The sequence below is a fragment of the Blennius ocellaris genome (assembly GCF_963422515.1).
Source record: "Blennius ocellaris genome assembly, chromosome: 13".
Taxonomy (NCBI): domain Eukaryota; kingdom Metazoa; phylum Chordata; class Actinopteri; order Blenniiformes; family Blenniidae; genus Blennius; species Blennius ocellaris.
The window spans coordinates 26,397,847-26,417,888 of NC_137662.1; the positions used below are offsets into that span (position 1 = coordinate 26,397,847).

The 20,042-nt window shown below is 46.5% G+C and overlaps 1 protein-coding gene across 1 annotated transcript; it reads right to left on the bottom strand.

Moving 5' to 3' along the window:
- Positions 1-830: 830 nt before the first annotated feature.
- tlx1 (T cell leukemia homeobox 1) lies at positions 831-12,421 on the bottom strand (the record flags this gene model as incomplete). Its single annotated transcript, XM_080507743.1, has 3 exons — positions 831-1,041; positions 8,517-8,862; positions 11,995-12,421. The coding sequence occupies 3 exons, from the start codon at positions 12,419-12,421 to the stop codon at positions 831-833; spliced, it is 984 nt and encodes a 327-aa protein (XP_080363869.1).
- Positions 12,422-20,042: the final 7,621 nt, after the last annotated feature.

Consider the following 20,042-nt stretch of genomic DNA (forward strand, 5'->3'; position numbering starts at 1 on the left):
CGACAGAGCGCAACTGGACAGTGTAGGTCACAGACAGAATAAAGAGTAGTCCGCTAACCGCTACTCCCTATGAGCGCTGGCGCCGCCATCTTAGTCCGGTCACTTATAACCCCCCCCCCCCACACACACATAGACACACACCCCTGCCCCCTCACTTCTTCCTCAGTCACATTCACGAGGTTTCAAACTCTACAGAATGAATCGACACACACACACACACACACACACACACACACACACACACACACACACACACACACACACACACACACACACACACACACACACACACACACACACACACACACACACACACACACACACACACACACACACACACACACACACACACACACACACACACACACACACACACACACACACACACACACACACACCTCCCAACAGTAACAGACTGCATTAAGAAAAACGTGGTATTGAAAAACTTTTATAGAAAAATAAGGGTCCAGGAAATGTGATGCATTTAATGTCAGTGTTCAGTCTTCTCCTTTTATTCATGTAGATTGTTTTATAGCCATACTTGTGTAAAGAATGATATGTAAAATATATATCTTGGCTTTGTAGATGTGATTCATGTGAAGTCCAAGTCACTGTGGCAGATTATGAATTCATACAAAAGTGCTGAAACAAGTGCTCTGTTATTCTGCAGAGGGGTAAAAAGTCAATAAACAGGGCAAATCATGACTGACTGAGGGCAGAAGGGCAGTCCTTCACATGACAGTCAATCTCTGGTCTGGATCAGTCAGTCTGGAGCTGGAGGTCTGAGTTCCCACAGGCTCTCCTCCAGGTGGGGGTCCAGGGCGGTGGCCCTACTCGCAGGCCGACACGCTGCTGATCCGGGCCGTGTTCTGGCTCCAGGGCTGCAGGTTCTGCAGGGCGAACAGGGAGCTGTTCTGGAGGCACAGCGGGTCCGGGCTCACCGGCTGGTTCATGCTCTTCTGGAAAGCCTCCTGCTGCAGCTGCATGAGGATCCGGTTGGCCTGCTGCCGCTCCGCCTCGCGCTCCTCCGCCGTCTGCCGCCTGCAGCGCACCGGACACACAAGGAGTGAACACCAGGCCACGCCCACCGGCTTCTCACCGACCAATCACAGTGTGGCAGTCAGACCACAGGTTGAGGTTCAGCTGAGGGAAATACTGTCCACTGAAGAGAAACTGACGTCAAAGTTAGTTTTCACTCATAAAATGTTCCAACAAACATTGAGAAGTTGTCTAGCTTTTATTGTAGTTGTGGAAATACCCACGGGGGAAATATCACGAATGATGTTTTCATACAAAGATCACTTTGGACCCGGTCCAGAACTTCAACTTTTCAAATTGGGAGCAGATAACGCTACAGAGGACAAACAAAGAAACATAGAAACAAATGAAATAAAGACAGTTTCAGACTTGTGGAACCTTTATTCTATGTCTTAAAATGACTAAAGATGTGGAGCAGAATCATGTGAATGTTGAGGGACAGGGTTTGGTCTGGTCCCGGTCCAACGGGGCCTCAGTAGACCGATAAGAGTGAAATGTGCTCTTTTTTCATTTTCACTCAGAATAAATTGTAAAAATCAAAAACTGTAAGGACATAAATATTGCAGTTGTGAGTAAAGCTGCAGTGTTGGGAGAAACACTGACCGTCTGTCCCCGGTCTCTGGGGACGGAGCAACACTGACTGTCTGTCTCCAGTCTCTGGGGACGGAGAAACACTGACCGTCTGTCTCCAGTCTCTGGGGACGGAGAAACACTGACCGTCTGTCCCCGGTCTCTGGGGACGGAGCATCACTGACCGTCTGTCTCCAGTCTCTGGGGACGGAGCAACACTGACCGTCTGTCTCCAGTCTCTGGGGACGGAGCAACACTGACCGTCTGTCTCCAGTCTCTGGGGACGGAGCATCACTGACCGTCTGTCTCCAGTCTCTGGGGACGGAGAAACACTGACCGTCTGTCCCCGGTCTCTGGGGACGGAGCAACACTGACCGTCTGTCTCCAGTCTCTGGGGACGGAGCAACACTGACCGTCTGTCTCCAGTCTCTGGGGATGGAGAAACACTGACCATCTGTCTCCGGTCTCTGGGGACAGAGAAACACTGACCGTCTGTCCCCGGTCTCTGGGGACGGAGCATCACTGACCGTCTGTCTCCAGTCTCTGGGGACGGAGAAACACTGACCGTCTGTCTCCGGTCTCTGGGGACGGAGAAACACTGACCGTCTGTCCCCGGTCTCTGGGGACGGAGCATCACTGACCGTCTGTCTCCAGTCTCTGGGGACGGAGCAACACTGACCGTCTGTCTCCAGTCTCTGGGGACGGAGCAACACTGACCGTCTGTCTCCAGTCTCTGGGGACGGAGCATCACTGACCGTCTGTCTCCAGTCTCTGGGGACGGAGCAACACTGACCGTCTATCTCCAGTCTCTGGGGACGGAGAAACACTGACCGTCGGTCCCCGGTCTCTGGGGACGGAGCAACACTGACCGTCTGTCTCCAGTCTCTGGGGACGGAGCAATACTGACTGTCTGTCTCCAGTCTCTGGGTACGGAGCATCACTGACCGTCTGTCTCCAGTCTCTGGGGATGGAGAAACACTGACCGTCTGTCTCCAGTCTCTGGGGACGGAGCAACACTGACCGTCTGTCTCCAGTCTCTGGGGACGGAGCAACACTGACCATCTGTCTCCAGTCTCTGGGGACGGAGCAACACTGACCATCTGTCTCCAGTCTCTGGGGAGGGAGCAACACTGACCATCTGTCTCCAGTCTCTGGGGATGGAGAAACACTGACCGTCTGTCTCCAGTCTCTGGGGACGGAGCAACACTGACCGTCTGTCTCCAGTCTCTGGGGACGGAGCAACACTGACCATCTGTCTCCAGTCTCTGGGGAGGGAGCAACACTGACCGTCTGTCCCCGGTCTCTGGGGACGGAGCAACACTGACCGTCTGTCTTCAGTCTCTGGGGACGGAGCAACACTGACCGTCTGTCTCCAGTCTCTGGGGACGGAGCAACACTGACCGTCTGTCTCCAGTCTCTGGGGACGGAGCAACACTGACCGTCTGTCTCCAGTCTCTGGGGAGGGAGCAACACTGACCGTCTGTCCCCGGTCTCTGGGGACGGAGCAACACTGACCGTCTGTCTCCAGTCTCTGGGGACGGAGGACACTGACCGTCTGTCTCCAGTCTGAGGATGTCTGTTCTGTTCCAGCTATCAGGGACAATAAACTATGAACACGGGAACAAAGTGGGAAAGTCTCATGTAAAACAAACTGCAATAGAGATGATTTACTGGCTTACATGTGAAATAAAGACATTATAGATTTTATATTGCTTGTTATTATTATTATTATTATTATTATTATTATTATTATTATTATTATTATTATTATTATTATTATTACACATACGTGATACAGTTGAGTATATTTCTAGATTATGACTGTAAATCCTGATAAAAGATGCTTGCGGTGGTCATGAGCTCTGGACACTGTTGGAGACAGACAACCTCCTCCTCCTCCTCCTCCTCCTTTTTCTTCCTCCTCCTTTTTCTTCCTCCTCCTTTTTCTTCCTCCTCCTTCTACTCCTCCACTCTCCTCCATGATGTCACTCTCCTCCATGATGTCACTCTCCTCCATAATGTCACTCTCCTCCATGATGTCACTCTCCTCCATAATGTCACTCTCCTCCGTGATGTCACTCTCCCCCATGATGTCACTCTCCATGATGTCACTCTCCATGATGTCACTCTCCTCCATGATGTCACACTTCTCCATGATATCACTATCCTCCGTGATGTCACTCCTCCATGATGTCACACTTCTCCATGATATCACTATCCTCCGTGATGTCACTCCTCCATGATGTTACACTCCCCATGATGTCACTCTCCCCCATGATGTGACTCCTCCATGATGTCACACTTCTTCATGATGTCACTCTCCCCGTGATGTCACTCTCCTCCATGATGTCACTCTCCCCGTTATGTCACTCTCCTCCATGATGTCACTCTTCTCCATGATGTCACTCTCTCCCGTGATGTGACTCCTCCGTGATGTCACTCTCCTCCATGATGTGACTCCTCCATGATGTCACATTTCTCCATGATGTCACTCTCCCCCGTGATGTCACTCTCTTCCATGATGTCACTCTTCTCCATGATGTCACTCTCTCCCGTGATGTCACTCCTCCGTGATGTCACTCTCCTCCATGATGTCATTATCCTCCGTGATGTCACTCTCCTCCATGATGTCATTATCCTCCGTGATGTCACTCTCCTCCATGATGTCACTCTTCTCCGTGATGTCACTCTCTCCCGTGATGTGACTCCTCCGTGATGTCACTCTCCCCCGTGATGTGACTCCTCCATGATGTCACACTTCTCCATGATGTCACTCTCCCCCGTGATGTCACTCTCCTCCATGATGTCACTCTCTCCCGTGATGTGACTCCTCCATGATGTCACACTTCTCCATGATGTCACTCTCCTCCATGATGTCACTCTCCCCCGTGATGTCACTCCTCCATGATGTCACTCCTCCATGATGTCACTCTCTCCCGTGATGTGACTCCTCCGTGATGTCACTCTCCTCCATGATGTCATTATCCTCCGTGATGTCACTCTCCTCCATGATGTCACTATCCTCCGTGATGTCACTCTCCTCCATGATGTTACTCTACCCATGATGTCACTCTCCCCCGTGATGTGACTCCTCCATGATGTCACACTTCTCCATGATGTCACTCTCCCCCGTGATGTGACTCCTCGATGATGTCACATTTCTCCATGATGTCACTCTCCCCCGTGATGTCACTCTCCTCCATGATGTCACACTCCTCCATGATGTCTCTCCTCCATGATGTCACTCCTCCGTGATGTCACTCTCCTCCATGATGTCACTCTCCTCCACGATGTCACTCTCCTCCATGATGTCACTCTCCGTGATGTGACTCCTCCATGATGTCACTCTTCTCCATGATGTCACTCTCCGTGATGTGACTCCTCCATGATGTCACTCCTCCATGATGTCACTCTCCTCCATGATGTCACTCTCCGTGATGTGACTCCTCCATGATGTCCCTCTCCTCCATGGTGTCACTCTCCTCCATGATGTCCCTCCTCCGTGATGTCACTCTCCTCCATGATGTCACTCTCCTCCATGATGTCACTCTCCTCCATGATGTCACTCCTCCATGATGTCACTCTCCTCCATGATGTCCCTCCTCCGTGATGTCACTCTCCTCCATGATGTCACTCTCCTCCATGATGTCCCTCCTCCGTGATGTCACTCTCCTCCATGATGTCACTCTCCTCCGTGATGTCACTCCTCCATGATGTCACTCTCCTCCATGATGTCACTCCTCCGTGATGTCACTCTCCTCCATGATGTCACTCCTCCGTGATGTCACTCCTCCATGATGTCACTCTCCTCCATGATGTCACTCCTCCATGATGTCACTCTCCTCCATGATGTCACTCCTCCGTGATGTCACTCTCCTCCATGATGTCACTCCTCCATGATGTCACTCTCCTCCATGATGTCACTCTCCGTGATGTGACTCCTCCATGATGTCCCTCTCCTCCATGGTGTCACTCTCCTCCATGATGTCCCTCCTCCGTGATGTCACTCTCCTCCATGATGTCACTCTCCTCCATGATGTCACTCTCCTCCATGATGTCACTCTCCTCCATGATGTCACTCCTCCATGATGTCACTCTCCTCCATGATGTCCCTCCTCCGTGATGTCACTCCTCCATGATGTCACTCTCCTCCATGATGTCACTCCTCCATGATGTCACTCTCCTCCATGATGTCACTCCTCCGTGATGTCACTCTCCTCCATGATGTCACTCTCCCCAGTGATGTGACTCCTCGATGATGTCACATTTCTCCATGATGTCACTCTCCCCCGTGATGTCACTCTCCTCCATGATGTCACACTCCTCCATGATGTCTCTCCTCCATGATGTCACTCCTCCGTGATGTCACTCTCCTCCATGATGTCACTCTCCTCCACGATGTCACTCTCCTCCATGATGTCACTCTCCGTGATGTGACTCCTCCATGATGTCACTCTTCTCCATGATGTCACTCTCCGTGATGTGACTCCTCCATGATGTCACTCCTCCATGATGTCACTCTCCTCCATGATGTCACTCTCCGTGATGTGACTCCTCCATGATGTCACTCCCCCCCGTGATGTCTCTCCTCCATGATGTCACTCCTCCGTGATGTCCCTCTCCTCCATGATGTCACTCTCCTCCATGATGTCCCTCCTCCGTGATGTCACTCTCCTCCATGATGTCACTCACCTCCATGATGTCACTCCTCCATGATGTCACTCTCCTCCATGATGTCACTCCTCCGTGATGTCACTCCTCCATGATGTCACTCTCCTCCATGATGTCCCTCCTCCATGATGTCACTCTCCTCCATGATGTCACTCTCCTCCATGATGTCCCTCCTCCGTGATGTCACTCTCCTCCATGATGTCACTCTCCTCCGTGATGTCACTCCTCCATGATGTCACTCTCCTCCATGATGTCACTCCTCCGTGATGTCACTCCTCCATGATGTCACTCTCCTCCATGATGTCACTCCTCCATGATGTCACTCTCCTCCATGATGTCACTCCTCCGCGATGTCACTCTCCTCCATGATGTCACTCCTCCGTGATGTCACTCCTCCATGATGTCACTCTCCTCCATGATATCACTCTCCTCCATGATGTCACTCTCCTCCATGATGTCACTCCTCCGTGATGTCACTCCTCCATGATGTCACTCCTCCATGATGTCACTCTCCTCCATGATGTCACTCCTCCATGATGTCACTCTCCTCCATGATGTCACTCCTCCGCGATGTCACTCTCCTCCATGATGTCACTCTCCTCCATGATATCACTCTCCTCCATGATGTCACTCTCCTCCATGATGTCACTCCTCCGTGATGTCACTCTCCTCCATGATGTCACTCCTCCATGATGTCACTCTCCTCCATGATGTCACTCCTCCATGATGTCACTCCTCCATGATGTCACTCTCCTCCATGATGTCACTCCTCCATGATGTCACTCCTCCATGATGTCACTCTCCTCCATGATGTCACTCCTCCGTGATGTCACTCCTCCATGATGTCACTCTCCTCCATGATATCACTCTCCTCCATGATGTCACTCTCCTCCATGATATCACTCTCCTCCATGATGTCACTCTCCTCCATGATGTCACTCCTCCGTGATGTCACTCTCCTCCATGATGTCACTCGCCTCCATGATGTCACTCCTCCGTGATGTCACTCTCCTCTGAGCTCCCCCTTCAGATCAGACTCTCCTCCTCCACCTCTAGTCACTGATGTCTCTCAGACTATATTTCCAGTGACGACGAGCTGCTGATCATTTGTTTTTCTTTCATTAGTGATTCCACTACTGTGACACCAGATGACATCATCTCACCTCCTGACCTCCATCACTGCCTCTCTTTGTAAAATTCCTTTTCTACGTCTTTTCTGTCAGGATTTAGCCTGAAATGCCGCCAATCAGCTGATTGAGATGTAAAAATATAGACGAGGCTCTTTGCATTGACCATGTATGGTAGAAAGTGGGCGTGTTGGGGGCGGGGCCTGAACTGAGCCCATCAGGTGGACTGCTGGGGTCTGGAAGAGGAAAGTGGTGCAGATGTGTGTACGCACAGTTTTGTTGATCGAATTTGGTTTTGGCACCATTTTCAGCTTTTGGGCGCAGGAACATTTGTAGAAGGAATCCGAGGAAGGTTTTATAAGTGAGGCTCCAGGTCCAGGTGGTTTATGAAAGAAGAGTCTGTGACGTCCCTCCGTAAGCATTTTCACAAATACAACCAAATTCAATACTGACTGTTGAGGAAAGTTTGTGTTAAACCTAAAACATCTACCATATTTTACATCAACATATAGAAAACAGGTAGTCTATCGAAGAACAGTCACTCATGTCAATTATTACCCCCTGAACTGCTGAGAAACACATTTTAATGCCCTAAAATGAAAAGTGGTTCATTTCTGCCGCTGACATTTAAAAATGTTGTATTTGTCAATAATAAAGTAGCCCAAGTTAAAGTGTAATGCCATTCCCCAAATTATCAATAAATATAATTCTGCAAATGAAAAAATAAAACAAAAAACTTTTTTTTAAATTGTAATTTTGATTGCTAAATTCCGGAATAACGTCACAACTCTGTATAACTGAGCACCGTTTTTACATTACAGGCTTTTTTCTGTCTGTGATCCGCTAACACACACACACGCACACACGCACACACGCACACACACACACACACACACACACACACACACACACACACACACACACACACACACACACACACACACACACACACACACACATACACACACGTATATATCATATAATATAGGTATATTGAGCACATGAAATCCTAAAAGCTCAAATCAGCCTGAAGCTTTAAATGTGACGCTCCGCGGATTTTCTCCCACTTCGCCAGTTCGCGAGGATTAACGGTCACAGTTCAAAACCCACCTCCACTTGGTGCGTCGGTTCTGGAACCAGGTCTTGACCTGAGCGTCGGTCATCTTCAGCGCCTTGGCCAGCGCCGCGCGCTCCGCGGAGGCCAGGTACTTCTGGCGGTGGAAGCGCTTCTCCAGCTCGCAGATCTGCAGGCGGCTGAACGACGTGCGGGGCTTCTTCTTCTTGGGAGGAGTCCGGTTCTGGTACGGGTGACCTACACGACGTGTGACAGTGAGGGGTGAGAGGGACACTGGGTAGGGCGGAGCGCAGGGCAGGACGGAGCGCAGGGCAGGGCGGAGCGCAGGGCAGGGCGGAGGGCAGGGCAGGGCGGAGGGCAGGGCGGAGGGCAGGGCGGCAGCACATGCAGGGCAGAGAGAGGAGGGTGAGAAGAAGCAAAGCAGCAGAACCGGGTGACTTTTCAAAGCAGGACGACACAGTGTGATCACCGTGAGGTGAAGGCCGCAAAATATCCTCCAGAATCCCACGAGGCCAAATCAACGCCAGCACATCTGCCGCGAGGATATTCACAATTATAGAATATTCTTATTCTTATTCTTATTCTTATTCTTATTCTTATTCTTATTCTTATTCTTATTCTTATTCTTATTTATTCTTTATCCAGGTTTAAACAGGCATTGTTTTCTTTTTGATCAAACTCATTAATAAAGTAATTAGTTTTAATTTTAGCCTGAAATATTTGAAATGATCCTCAAACCACCCGTTTAATAACAACAACAGTATTATTATTATTGTTATTGTTATTATTATAATTATTATGAACAACAACAACAACAACAACAACAACAACAATAATAATAATAATAATAATAATAATAATAATAATAATAATAATAATAATAATAATAACAACAACAATAATGATAATAATAAGAATAATAATTCGATGTTAATTGTTTTTCACACCAAATTACCACATGAAAAAAATTATCGGATTCGGGCCTTAATTCATTATATGAGCTGCATGTTTTCATAACTGGTGGTGAAAAAGACCTTTTTGCATCACTGGAGTTCATAATCCGGGATTTACCTGCTTTTGTAAAAATATATTTATATTCATTTGTTTATATTTTCACCCCATCAGCTATTAAATAAACATAATCTTCACTGAAACCTCAAACGAAACTCGTAATTTTGAATCTGTAATGTATTTACATCTGTAATGTCTTGTTTGGTTTGTTCGCTTGAATTATTGAGTATTAAATGGGTTTGATTACCACATTCATTTGGAAACTTCTGCTACTTTTGACAGCAGCGAACTTCAACATTAAAGCAAAACCTTCAACCATTAGAGGTTTTGTGAGCGTGAGAATTGAAAATAACACAGAAAAAGCACCTTTCCTCTTCCGGCTCGTTGCTTTGAAACACTTTGATCTTTTACACGTCCTTTCTGGACTCTTCATTCATATTTAGAGGAGGTTTGGTGAGTTTGTAAACTTTTTACTTTCCTGCAGATTTTAGTAGCAGTTTTTATTTGTGTTAAATAATCTTTAAATGTTCTAATAAAATTAATGACGTTTCAAGTGTTTTTAATGATTTAAAGTCCTCACGTGGGACAGATTCAGATAGAAATCATTCGTTTTTCCATTTTTTCATACAGAACCGCTTCAGGAGACACAACCCACCTCTCTCTCTCTCTCTCTCTCTCTCTCTCTCTCTCACACACACACACACACACACACACACACACACACACACACACACACACACACACACACACACACACACACACACACACACACACACACGTCGGTATTCAGCAGTTTATTTATCACGTTTTCCACAAGTAAGAAGGATTACAGACGTTGGCTCTGTCATTCATCCATTCATCCAATCATCCATTCATCCAATAATCCAATCATCCAATCATCCAATCATCCAACCATCCAACCATCCATTCATCCATTCATCCATCTATCCATGCTTTGCTCACTATGAATGAGAATGAGAGGAAACCTTCATGATGAGACTTCGAAAGGCAACATGACACAATGTTGGTTTCATTTTCCTTCAATGACCTGAACACTGCATGCACAGTTTCACATCGTGTTATTTAAAGGTCAAATAAATGAAGAATATTTCTTGAATTATGTGTCTGTGCCTTTTTCTTCTTTTTATTTTTTTAAATTTGGAGCATCTATTGTGAGTACTTGTTGCCATGAAATAAAGCGAAGTACGCAGTTGGCTCATCAGAAGTTGAGACGTTTGCCTCTGATAAAATCCATAAAATATTAAAACTTTCTGCCTTTAAAAAAATGTGAGGAATTGACAAACGTCCCTCATACGTTGCTATATTGACAGATATGTTAATGTTTTAGAAACAAGTTTACTAACCATCATTTGATCTCTCATGCTTCAGTCACGCAGACCCGACTGATCATAACACAAAGGTGAATTTAAACTCAGTACAATCATTTAAAATCAGTTAGTTATCATAAAGATAAATTCGAAAATGGGTCTGCAAAACAAAACAATTCTGATTCCGATAAAAAATAATAAAAATAATAATTATTATTAGTATTAGAATTAGAATTAGAATTAGAATTAGAATTCGTATTCGTATTAGTATTAGTACGAGTATTAATTTAGTATTCGTATTAGTATTCGTATTAATTTAGTATTGATATTAGTATTAGTATTAATTTAGTATTCGTATTGGAATTAGAGTTAGTATTAGTATTAGTATTAATTTAGTATTGGTATTGGAATTAGAGTTAGTATTGGTATTAGTATTAATTAGAGTTAGTTAGTAATAGTACTAATATTAGTATTGGTATTGGAATTAGAGTTAGTATTGGTATTAGTATTAATGTTGTATTGGTATTGGAATTAGAGTTAGTATTAGTATTAGTATTAATTTAGTATTGGTATTGGAATTAGAGTTAGTATTGGTATTAGTATTAATTAGAGTTAGTTAGTAATAGTACTAATATTAGTATTGGTATTGGAATTAGAGTTAGCATTGTTATTAGTATTAATTTAGTATTGGTATTGGAATTAGAGTTAGTATTGGTATTAGTATTAATGTTGTATTGGTATTGGAATTAGAGTTAGTATTAGTATTGGTATTTGTATTAATTAGAGTTAGTTAGTAATAGTACTAATATTAGTATTGGTATTGGAATTAGAGTTAGTATTGGTATTAGTATTAATTAGAGTTAGTTAGTAATAGTACTAATATTAGTATTGGTATTGGAATTAGAGTTAGTATTAGTATTGGTATTTGTATTAATTAGAGTTAGTTAGTAATAGTACTAATATTAGTATTGGTATTGGAATTAGAGTTAGTATTGGTATTAGTATTAATTAGAGTTAGTTAGTAATAGTACTATTATTAGTATTGGTATTGGAATTAGAGTTAGCATTGTTATTAGTATTAATTTAGTATTGGTATTGGAATTAGAGTTAGTATTAGTAACAGGACTGGCGTTAGTACTCGGACCAGTACTAGCAGTGCAGCAGCGGCGGGTACCTGTGAATCGGTCTTTGGTGTAGCGCCGGTTGCTCTCCATCCAGGGGAACGTCAGGGCGCTCAGGCTGTTCCCGGGCGGAGCGGACGGGTTTCCGCCGCTCAGGGGCCGGTGGGCCGGGACACGGATGACCCCGGCGGGGGTCATGTTCATGTTCATGTTCATGCCCATGCTCATGGGATAGGGCCCGGCCAGAGGGGCCACCCCGCACGAGCTGCTCGTTCCGTTGAAGCCGCTGTTCGAGCACGGGAACCCGCCGCCGCCGCCGCCGCTGTAGGCCGGGTGGCCGTAGTCCGCCTCCTGCATCCTGGCGCCCAGCATGCAGCTTTGCTCCACGGTGCTGAGGATCTGGTCGATGCCGAAGCTGATGGGCTCCAGGTGGGTGTTCGGCTGCTGCAGGTGCGCCCCCAGTAGCCCTAAGTGGTCCATGGCCTCCGCGGCCCCCGCTCCTGCGTGAGGGACAGAGGGAGCTCCACGCGCTGCTGCCCTGACCCTCCAGTCTGGTCCTCCTCCCGACGAGCTCCTCCCGTTATCTACCGAGAGGCTCTGTCTGTGTGCGCCTGCAGGAGAAGCGCCCCCCCCCCCCACACACACACACACACACTCAAGCCTACTACTAAGCCACCCCCAGAACCACCCACCAACCAGAGCCAGCAGACTGCACCGGTACCAGATCCAGTTTAACGTGTGTGCTGCAGCTCTGCAGCCTCGTTTCACCCTGAGGAAAAGCGTTTTAAAAGTACATTCTATTCTAATCTATTCTTATCTGTAGAAGCTCCATTCAGTTTAATGTAATGTATGGACACAAACATTTCTGTCTGATTTCTATCAACTCAAATCGTAACAGATCACCGAACAGAAGGTCATGAAAGTGCTAAATGGCCGAAAAACAAAGAAGTACGGTTTTTCTAAACAGAACACAAGTTTAAACGTTGTAACTTTTATGATCGGTGCTGTTTTCATTCAGAAAATCAAATGTCTCCTGTGATCACAATTGAACTGGACGGGAATCTGCTGAAGAGCCCCCTGTTGGCAGGAAGAGGGACTGCAAACATAAGCTTTATTAAATAAAACACATTTCTAAATCAAGGGTTCACCACAACAATTTGGAAACACAATAATACCACGATAAAAGTTTAGTTCAGTTATGGAAACGAATCTAATTTAAAAATATCATCTGTTGTGCTCTAGAGCAGCTGCACATGATTCCTGTGAATGTTGTGTGCTTCTGCTCATATATTCTATAGTGTGTGTAAATGTGTGACAGTGTTTTATTGAACATTGAAGGTGTGAATCTGACTGACAGTCACTGCTCATTTTATCACTGAATAATAAGGTGGGGGTTTCTGTTTACGTGAGCGTTTTCTCGATTGTTCTCTTGGCAAAATGATCAGACGAATTAAAAATGATGTCATTGTTGCAAAGGTTACGCTCTGTAGAGACAATTCCCATTAATAACAAACAAACAATCAAACAAACAAACCCACAAATAAACCAACAAATCTCATATCCGTAGAACTCGCAGCCGTTCAACTGATGCGCGTTCCCACGGTGATCATTTCCAGTAATTAACCGGAGAGTGCGCTATTATTGTGCGTGATGACGCAGACGCAGAGCGCCTCATAGTAATACAGTCTTGGTTAGATCTGTTTCTTCTTAAATTTTTTCTCAGAATTTTCTTTATTCCATTGATGTAAACAGGCTTTAATCGTGTATTTTTAATTTTTTAACTCAGACTTTCTTTCCCTCATCCTCACCGTCTCCTTAACGCGCAGCGCCTCATAGTGTATTATTGTATCCTGACCAAACGATGGATTCAAATGGATTAAACCCAGAATAGGAAGGAGAACCACAAAATACCCTGCAAGTTTAGTCTTTTCATTTCATAGTCTGCACATTAATTTAACTCATGAAATTTGTAAAAAGCACAAACAATCATTCATTTCACTTCTGCAATTAATTGATTAAAATCAGCCAGAGACAGTGGGAGGAAGATTCTGCAGCAGAAGCTTAATAAATGGGCCTAATGGGCTGAAATGGCCCTTTATGAATCAATGTGAAAACAGTGCGGTTGTATGCAGGCTGCTCATGTATTGTTGTCATTATTAATTCATGCTTAGAGTGATGACATGACTCTGCTTTCATTTGTTACAACGGGAGGAGCGTCGGGATCTCGTGACATCTGGAGCTGGAGCGCAGTTTTAATAATATAGCGGATTATTCTGCACTCTCTGGAAATATTAATGACTCCAGAAATGATCAATTACTTGGTGCTTTAAATGAGGTCTGTTTATTGTCCGCTAACAAATGGCTGTAACTTTGTTTAATCGTTGATCATAAATAAGCAGCAGCCCTCACCATATACCAGCACAAACAGCAAAAATTAAAAGAGAAATTAAACCGAGGGACTCATTGATTTCATCTCTAAAGCCACTGGGACTTAATTACTTTAACTCGGGGCATTACAAGATTAATATTTGATATGCTTTGCATAGTTTTGATTGTTCAATCAGCCAACATGCATTTTTAATGCACAACACTGCGAGTTTTGCTCTAAATGTGGACAAATAATGAACATTACTGGAAGAAAATTATCGCAGTTCTAAAAGGAACGCGTCCACCTGATCCCATTGATTATGTGACGCACCGCGGTGCATGCTGGGGGCCGACTCCTTTTCTTGTTTTTCCCTTGTCTTGTTCGGCAGATTAAGCAAAAATATAACAGTACATCCGGAGAATATTCACACTCTCTCACTTTTTCCACATTTTGTTTCATTATGGCCTTATTCTAAAATGGGTTAAATTAATTTTCTCTTCAAAATTCTACCCACAACACCAAATAATCACAACATGAAAAATGTTTTCTTTTTGAGATTTTTGCTCCACAAAAGTTTTGTACAACTTTTTACATTGAGTTTTCCAACAAACAGAATCCTGTTCAGAGGAAGTGAAACAATCTCCCAGTGGCTTTAAGGAAAACGAACCAAGAAGTCCAACTGGCCGACGCTTTACAGAAACATGAAAACATGGACGAGGCGTTTGAGGGACTCTGGCACAACGTGCAGACGGGTTAGGGTTAACTCCTCTTCACACCTCCTCTTAGCTCCTCTTCACACCTCCTCTTAGCTCCTCTTCACACCTCCTCTTAGCTCCTCTTCACACCTCCTCTTAGCTCCTCTTCACACCTCCTCTTAGGTCCTCTTCACACCTCCTCTTCACACCTCCTCTTAGCTCCTCTTCACACCTCCTCTTAGCTCCTCTTCACACCTCCTCTTAGCTCCTCTTCACACCTCCTCTTAGCTCCTCTTCACACCTCCTCTTAGCTCCTCTTCACACCTCCTCTTAGGTCCTCTTCACATCTCCTCTTCACACCTCCTCTTCACACCTCCTCTTAGCTCCTCTTCACACCTCCTCTTAGCTCCTCTTCACACCTCCTCTTAGGTCCTCTTCACACCTCCTCTTCACACCTCTTCTTCACACCTCCTCTTCACACCTCCTCTTAGGTCCTCTTCACACCTCCTCTTAGGTCCTCTTCACACCTCCTCTTCACACCTCCTCTTCACACCTCCTCTTCACACCTCCTCTTTGCAGCTCCTCATTGCTGCACAGCAGGTCTCATTCTGCTCAGAGGAACTGAATCGGGGCTCAAGGCCACTGGACGACAGAAATACTTTGATCTGTTGGTCGTCGTCCTGCTGGAAGAAGAACCGGGCCAGTGAGACGTCCAGGTCTCTCTGGAGCAGGTTTTCGTCCTGCTGGAAGAAGAACCGGGCCAGTGAGACGTCCAGGTCTCTCTGGAGCAGGTTTTCGTCCTGCTGGAAGAAGAACCGGGCCAGTGAGACGTCCAGGTCTCTCTGGAGCAGGTTTTCGTCCTGCTGGAAGAAGAACCGGGCCAGTGAGACGTCCAGGTCTCTCTGGAGCAGGTTTTCGTCCTGCTGGAAGAAGAACCGGGCCAGTGAGACGTCCAGGTCTCTCTGGAGCAGGTTTTCGTCCTGCTGGAAGAAGAACCGGGCCAGTGAGACGTCCAGGTCTCTCTGGAGCAGGTTTTCGTCCTGCTGGAAGAAGAACCGGGCCTGTGAGACGTCCAGGTCTCTCTGGAGCAGGTTTTCGTCCTGCTGGAAGAAGAACCGGGCCAGTGAGACGTCCAGGTCTCTCTGGAGCAGGTTTTCGTCCTGCTGGAAGAAGAACCGGGCCAGTGAGACGTCCAGGTCTCTCTGGAGCAGGTTTTCGTCCTGCTGGAAGAAGAACCGGGCCAGTGAGACGTCCAGGTCTCTCTGGAGCAGGTTTTCGTCCTGCTGGAAGAAGAACCGGGCCAGTGAGACGTCCAGGTCTCTCTGGAGCAGGTTTTCGTCCTGCTGGAAGAAGAACCGGGCCAGTGAGACGTCCAGGTCTCTCTGGAGCAGGTTTTCGTCCTGCTGGAAGAAGAACCGGGCCAGTGAGACGTCCAGGTCTCTCTGGAGCAGGTTTTCGTCCTGCTGGAAGAAGAACCGGGCCAGTGAGACGTCCAGGTCTCTCTGGAGCAGGTTTTCGTCCTGCTGGAAGAAGAACCGGGCCAGTGAGACGTCCAGGTCTCTCTGGAGCAGGTTTTCGTCCTGCTGGAAGAAGAACCGGGCCAGTGAGACGTCCAGGTCTCTCTGGAGCAGGTTTTCGTCCTGCTGGAAGAAGAACCGGGCCAGTGAGACGTCCAGGTCTCTCTGGAGCAGGTTTTCGTCCTGCTGGAAGAAGAACCGGGCCAGTGAGACGTCCAGGTCTCTCTGGAGCAGGTTTTCGTCCTGCTGGAAGAAGAACCGGGCCAGTGAGACGTCCAGGTCTCTCTGGAGCAGGTTTTCGTCCTGCTGGAAGAAGAACCGGGCCAGTGAGACGTCCAGGTCTCTCTGGAGCAGGATGTCTCTGTCCGCCCATCTTTCCCTCCGTCCTCTCTCAGGCTGCACGGTGGTGCGACTGGGGAAGCTAGCTGTGTCTCTGTGTCCTGAGGACCTGGACAAACAGGGTCTCCAGGTAAAAACATGTCATTTGTTTCATTTTTGAATGTGATCAAATACTTTTGAAAGAATTTTGAAGAAGAACGTCCTTCACAAACTGCATTTCTTTTGATCACATGATAAAATGATGCTTTGGGATGACTGAAGGTCAGACTGAGATTCTGTGAGGGGTCACTCATGTTGGAAACCATTTTCAGAGAGTTTGCACCAATATGGGAACAGACAAGGGACATAAAGAGGTAATATCAGCCCAGTCAACCTCCTGCAGCTGGAGGTGACGCAACCTTCCATGTGAATAAAGCAGAACAGGAACCTGGAGAACAGACCTGTGTACACAGCTTTTCTCAGAGTTTCCCTTTTAAGGCGTCTTATTGGTCAGGTCAGGGGTCGTTGACCTCTGAGGAGCTGAGGGGGGATTTGTTGGCTACATGAAGGAACAGGGAGGAAACTGGATGCTTGACTGAGGTCTCTGAGCGGGTGGTGAAACTCTCAGTTGATGATGAAGAAGCATATCTCACAGTGATCTCTGACTTCAGGCTACAGATGGATGCTGTGTGAATTTCCACTGAGGAAGATCCACGTTGACTCGGATCAATCCGGCTGACTGAACGCTCAGAGCTTCTCCACCACAGCCAGGCTGAGAGGAGCTGAAGCTTCGGAGCAGGAAGTTCTTCATGAAGACGATTTTCATAAAGCTGTTGCATTGAAAATCAAAAAGTGCAGACTTTACTTTATGAAGTTGCAAAAAAAGGCAAAATAGGAGCAATAAAAATAGCAGGAATCTTTAACTGTAAGAGGAATCATAGAAACCTGCATCACATAAAGACCTAACATAATTTCCAGCAATGTGTTCAAATATTTAATGAAATGTCTTCATCATACTTTCAGTCAGGTGGAAACACCTGGAGTCATGGTTATTTCTCATTTATTTTGTTCTCCTTCTGCTGGTGTGATGAGATCAAGCTGTGCTGCAGGACATGGGGTGAGTTCGGACCCTGAGGGACCAGAGCTCCTTTCATTTTCAGTTAGGAAGTGTTTCCTCCCTTACATTATCATCAACACAAATACAATCTGAGCCACAATGGCTGCAATGATACATGAAGTGCAGTGATGAGATTGGTACCAAGAGTCCGTTCAATTGAATCTCATCAAAATGGTTTGAGTAGATTTGGTTTCCCTGGAGGGTTAAAACCTGGAACCACAGGACCAGATTGTTGAAAGTTCCAGGGATGTGAAAGCGTAGTCCTTGTGGCTCTGTGGGAACAAGATGTGTGAGGAGAGCGTGAAGTTCTAGACACAACAAGAGAACAGTGATCCTCCAGAGCTGCAAGCATCTTCTCCTTCAGACCAAACACCATCCATCACACGCTTCACCTCTTTCCATCATCAATCCATCACCTTCATCACGGCTCCAGTGATCATTAGTTACACGTGCAAACATAAAGAATTGAGAATCACAGTGTGAGACCAGCTGTTCTACTGATGATCTGTACAGAAAACTACTCTGTCCACATCTTATTCTGAAAGAAATCAACCAAAACTATTTCGTCCAATAAAAACTACAAGTCATGAACATTCATTTGACAAACTTTGGTGTCAGCAGATAAAACATTCATCACTAAACCCATGGTGTGAAACAACAGTCGTATCTTTCTAAAAACCCTACAAAGAAAAACATTTGAAGCAAACTAGAAGAAGGAAGTCGCTTTTTCAAACCCCTGACAGAACATATGAGCGGAGCCAGAGGCTTCCCTGGTCCGTCTCCGCGGTCACTGTTCCTGAGCACAGGCCCGCCTTATCCAACGGGCTAGCAGGGGCTGGAGCCCAGGGGCCTACTATTGTCAAGGGCCTATCAGAATTAAGGAAAAAAGGAAAAAGAAAAGATGATTGGTCGATTTACATGTCAATCACTTCACTTTGCTGCATGACGAACCGGATGATAGTGATGCGCTCCCACGTGTGTACCTGGAGTAGGCCCGCCCTACCTGGCCCAGAGGGCCAAATCAGATATAATCGAATTCCATATTATATTGTAATTTGTTTGTTTTAACTGTCAATCACATACAACTGACCAATTAGCTAGAATTTGTCATACATTGATGCTGTGACAAATTCTAACCAATCCAAGCGCATAGAAAGACGTAACTTATGTACGTAACGCATCTATTCACTTATAACACTTCTTGATAGCGACTCGTAGCGAGAGACAGAAATGTCGGGGAAGAAAAAGTTTGAGAGCGGTGCACAGAAAAGAAAGACGCAAAAGGAGAAGGAGCGTCGTGATAAAGAACTTATGAGCCATATGCCGAAGCTAATGGGCTTTTTTAAATCAAAAACCAGAGGTGGAACCAGCGCCGCGGACGCAGGCACCTCCACAAGCCTCGGCGAACTGGCACCCGCAGCCGCTGCAGCCAGTGACCCTGACACGGGAGGCGCAGGCCGCGCAGCTGACAGCGAGAGCGGAGAGGAGATTGTTGGCTCTCATTCCGGTGAGGAGGAGCTGCTAGAGGAGGTGCCACGGCCCTCCCCGTATAGCCAACCCCAGCCTTCAACCACTAGCTATGCAGCTGCCATTTCACCGCTACGCCCAGACGAGTCGGGGGAGGAGAGCGCGGACCAGGTAGGAGCAGAGACGGAAGGCGCCGCTGAAGCAGACACTCCTCCCGCAGCAGGAGGAGGAGTGGAAGAGGACTCGAACATTGTGGACCCCTTTCACTCAGACCCTGTTCGATGGGGGGAGCCTGCCAGTGTGGCAGAAAACGTACGTGGCTATTGGGCCAAAATGGGACCAGAACGCTGCCAGAATAAGGACGCTGATGTGTTTGCTTCAGAACGCCAGTTCAAAAGCCAGAAACGTTTTTTTTCCAAAAGCTATTTCATGCGCAAACTCATCAATGGGGAAAATGTACATAGAGAGTGGCTCTGCTATTCTCCACAAAGTGGGAATGTGTTTTGCTCGCCTGAGGTCAGGAATGCACCAAGAGAGACTTAGCCATCTTTCACTGATGTCACTTGAAAATGACATACTTCGTGACTTGGACTTTACGGACATAATTAAAGACTTCTCA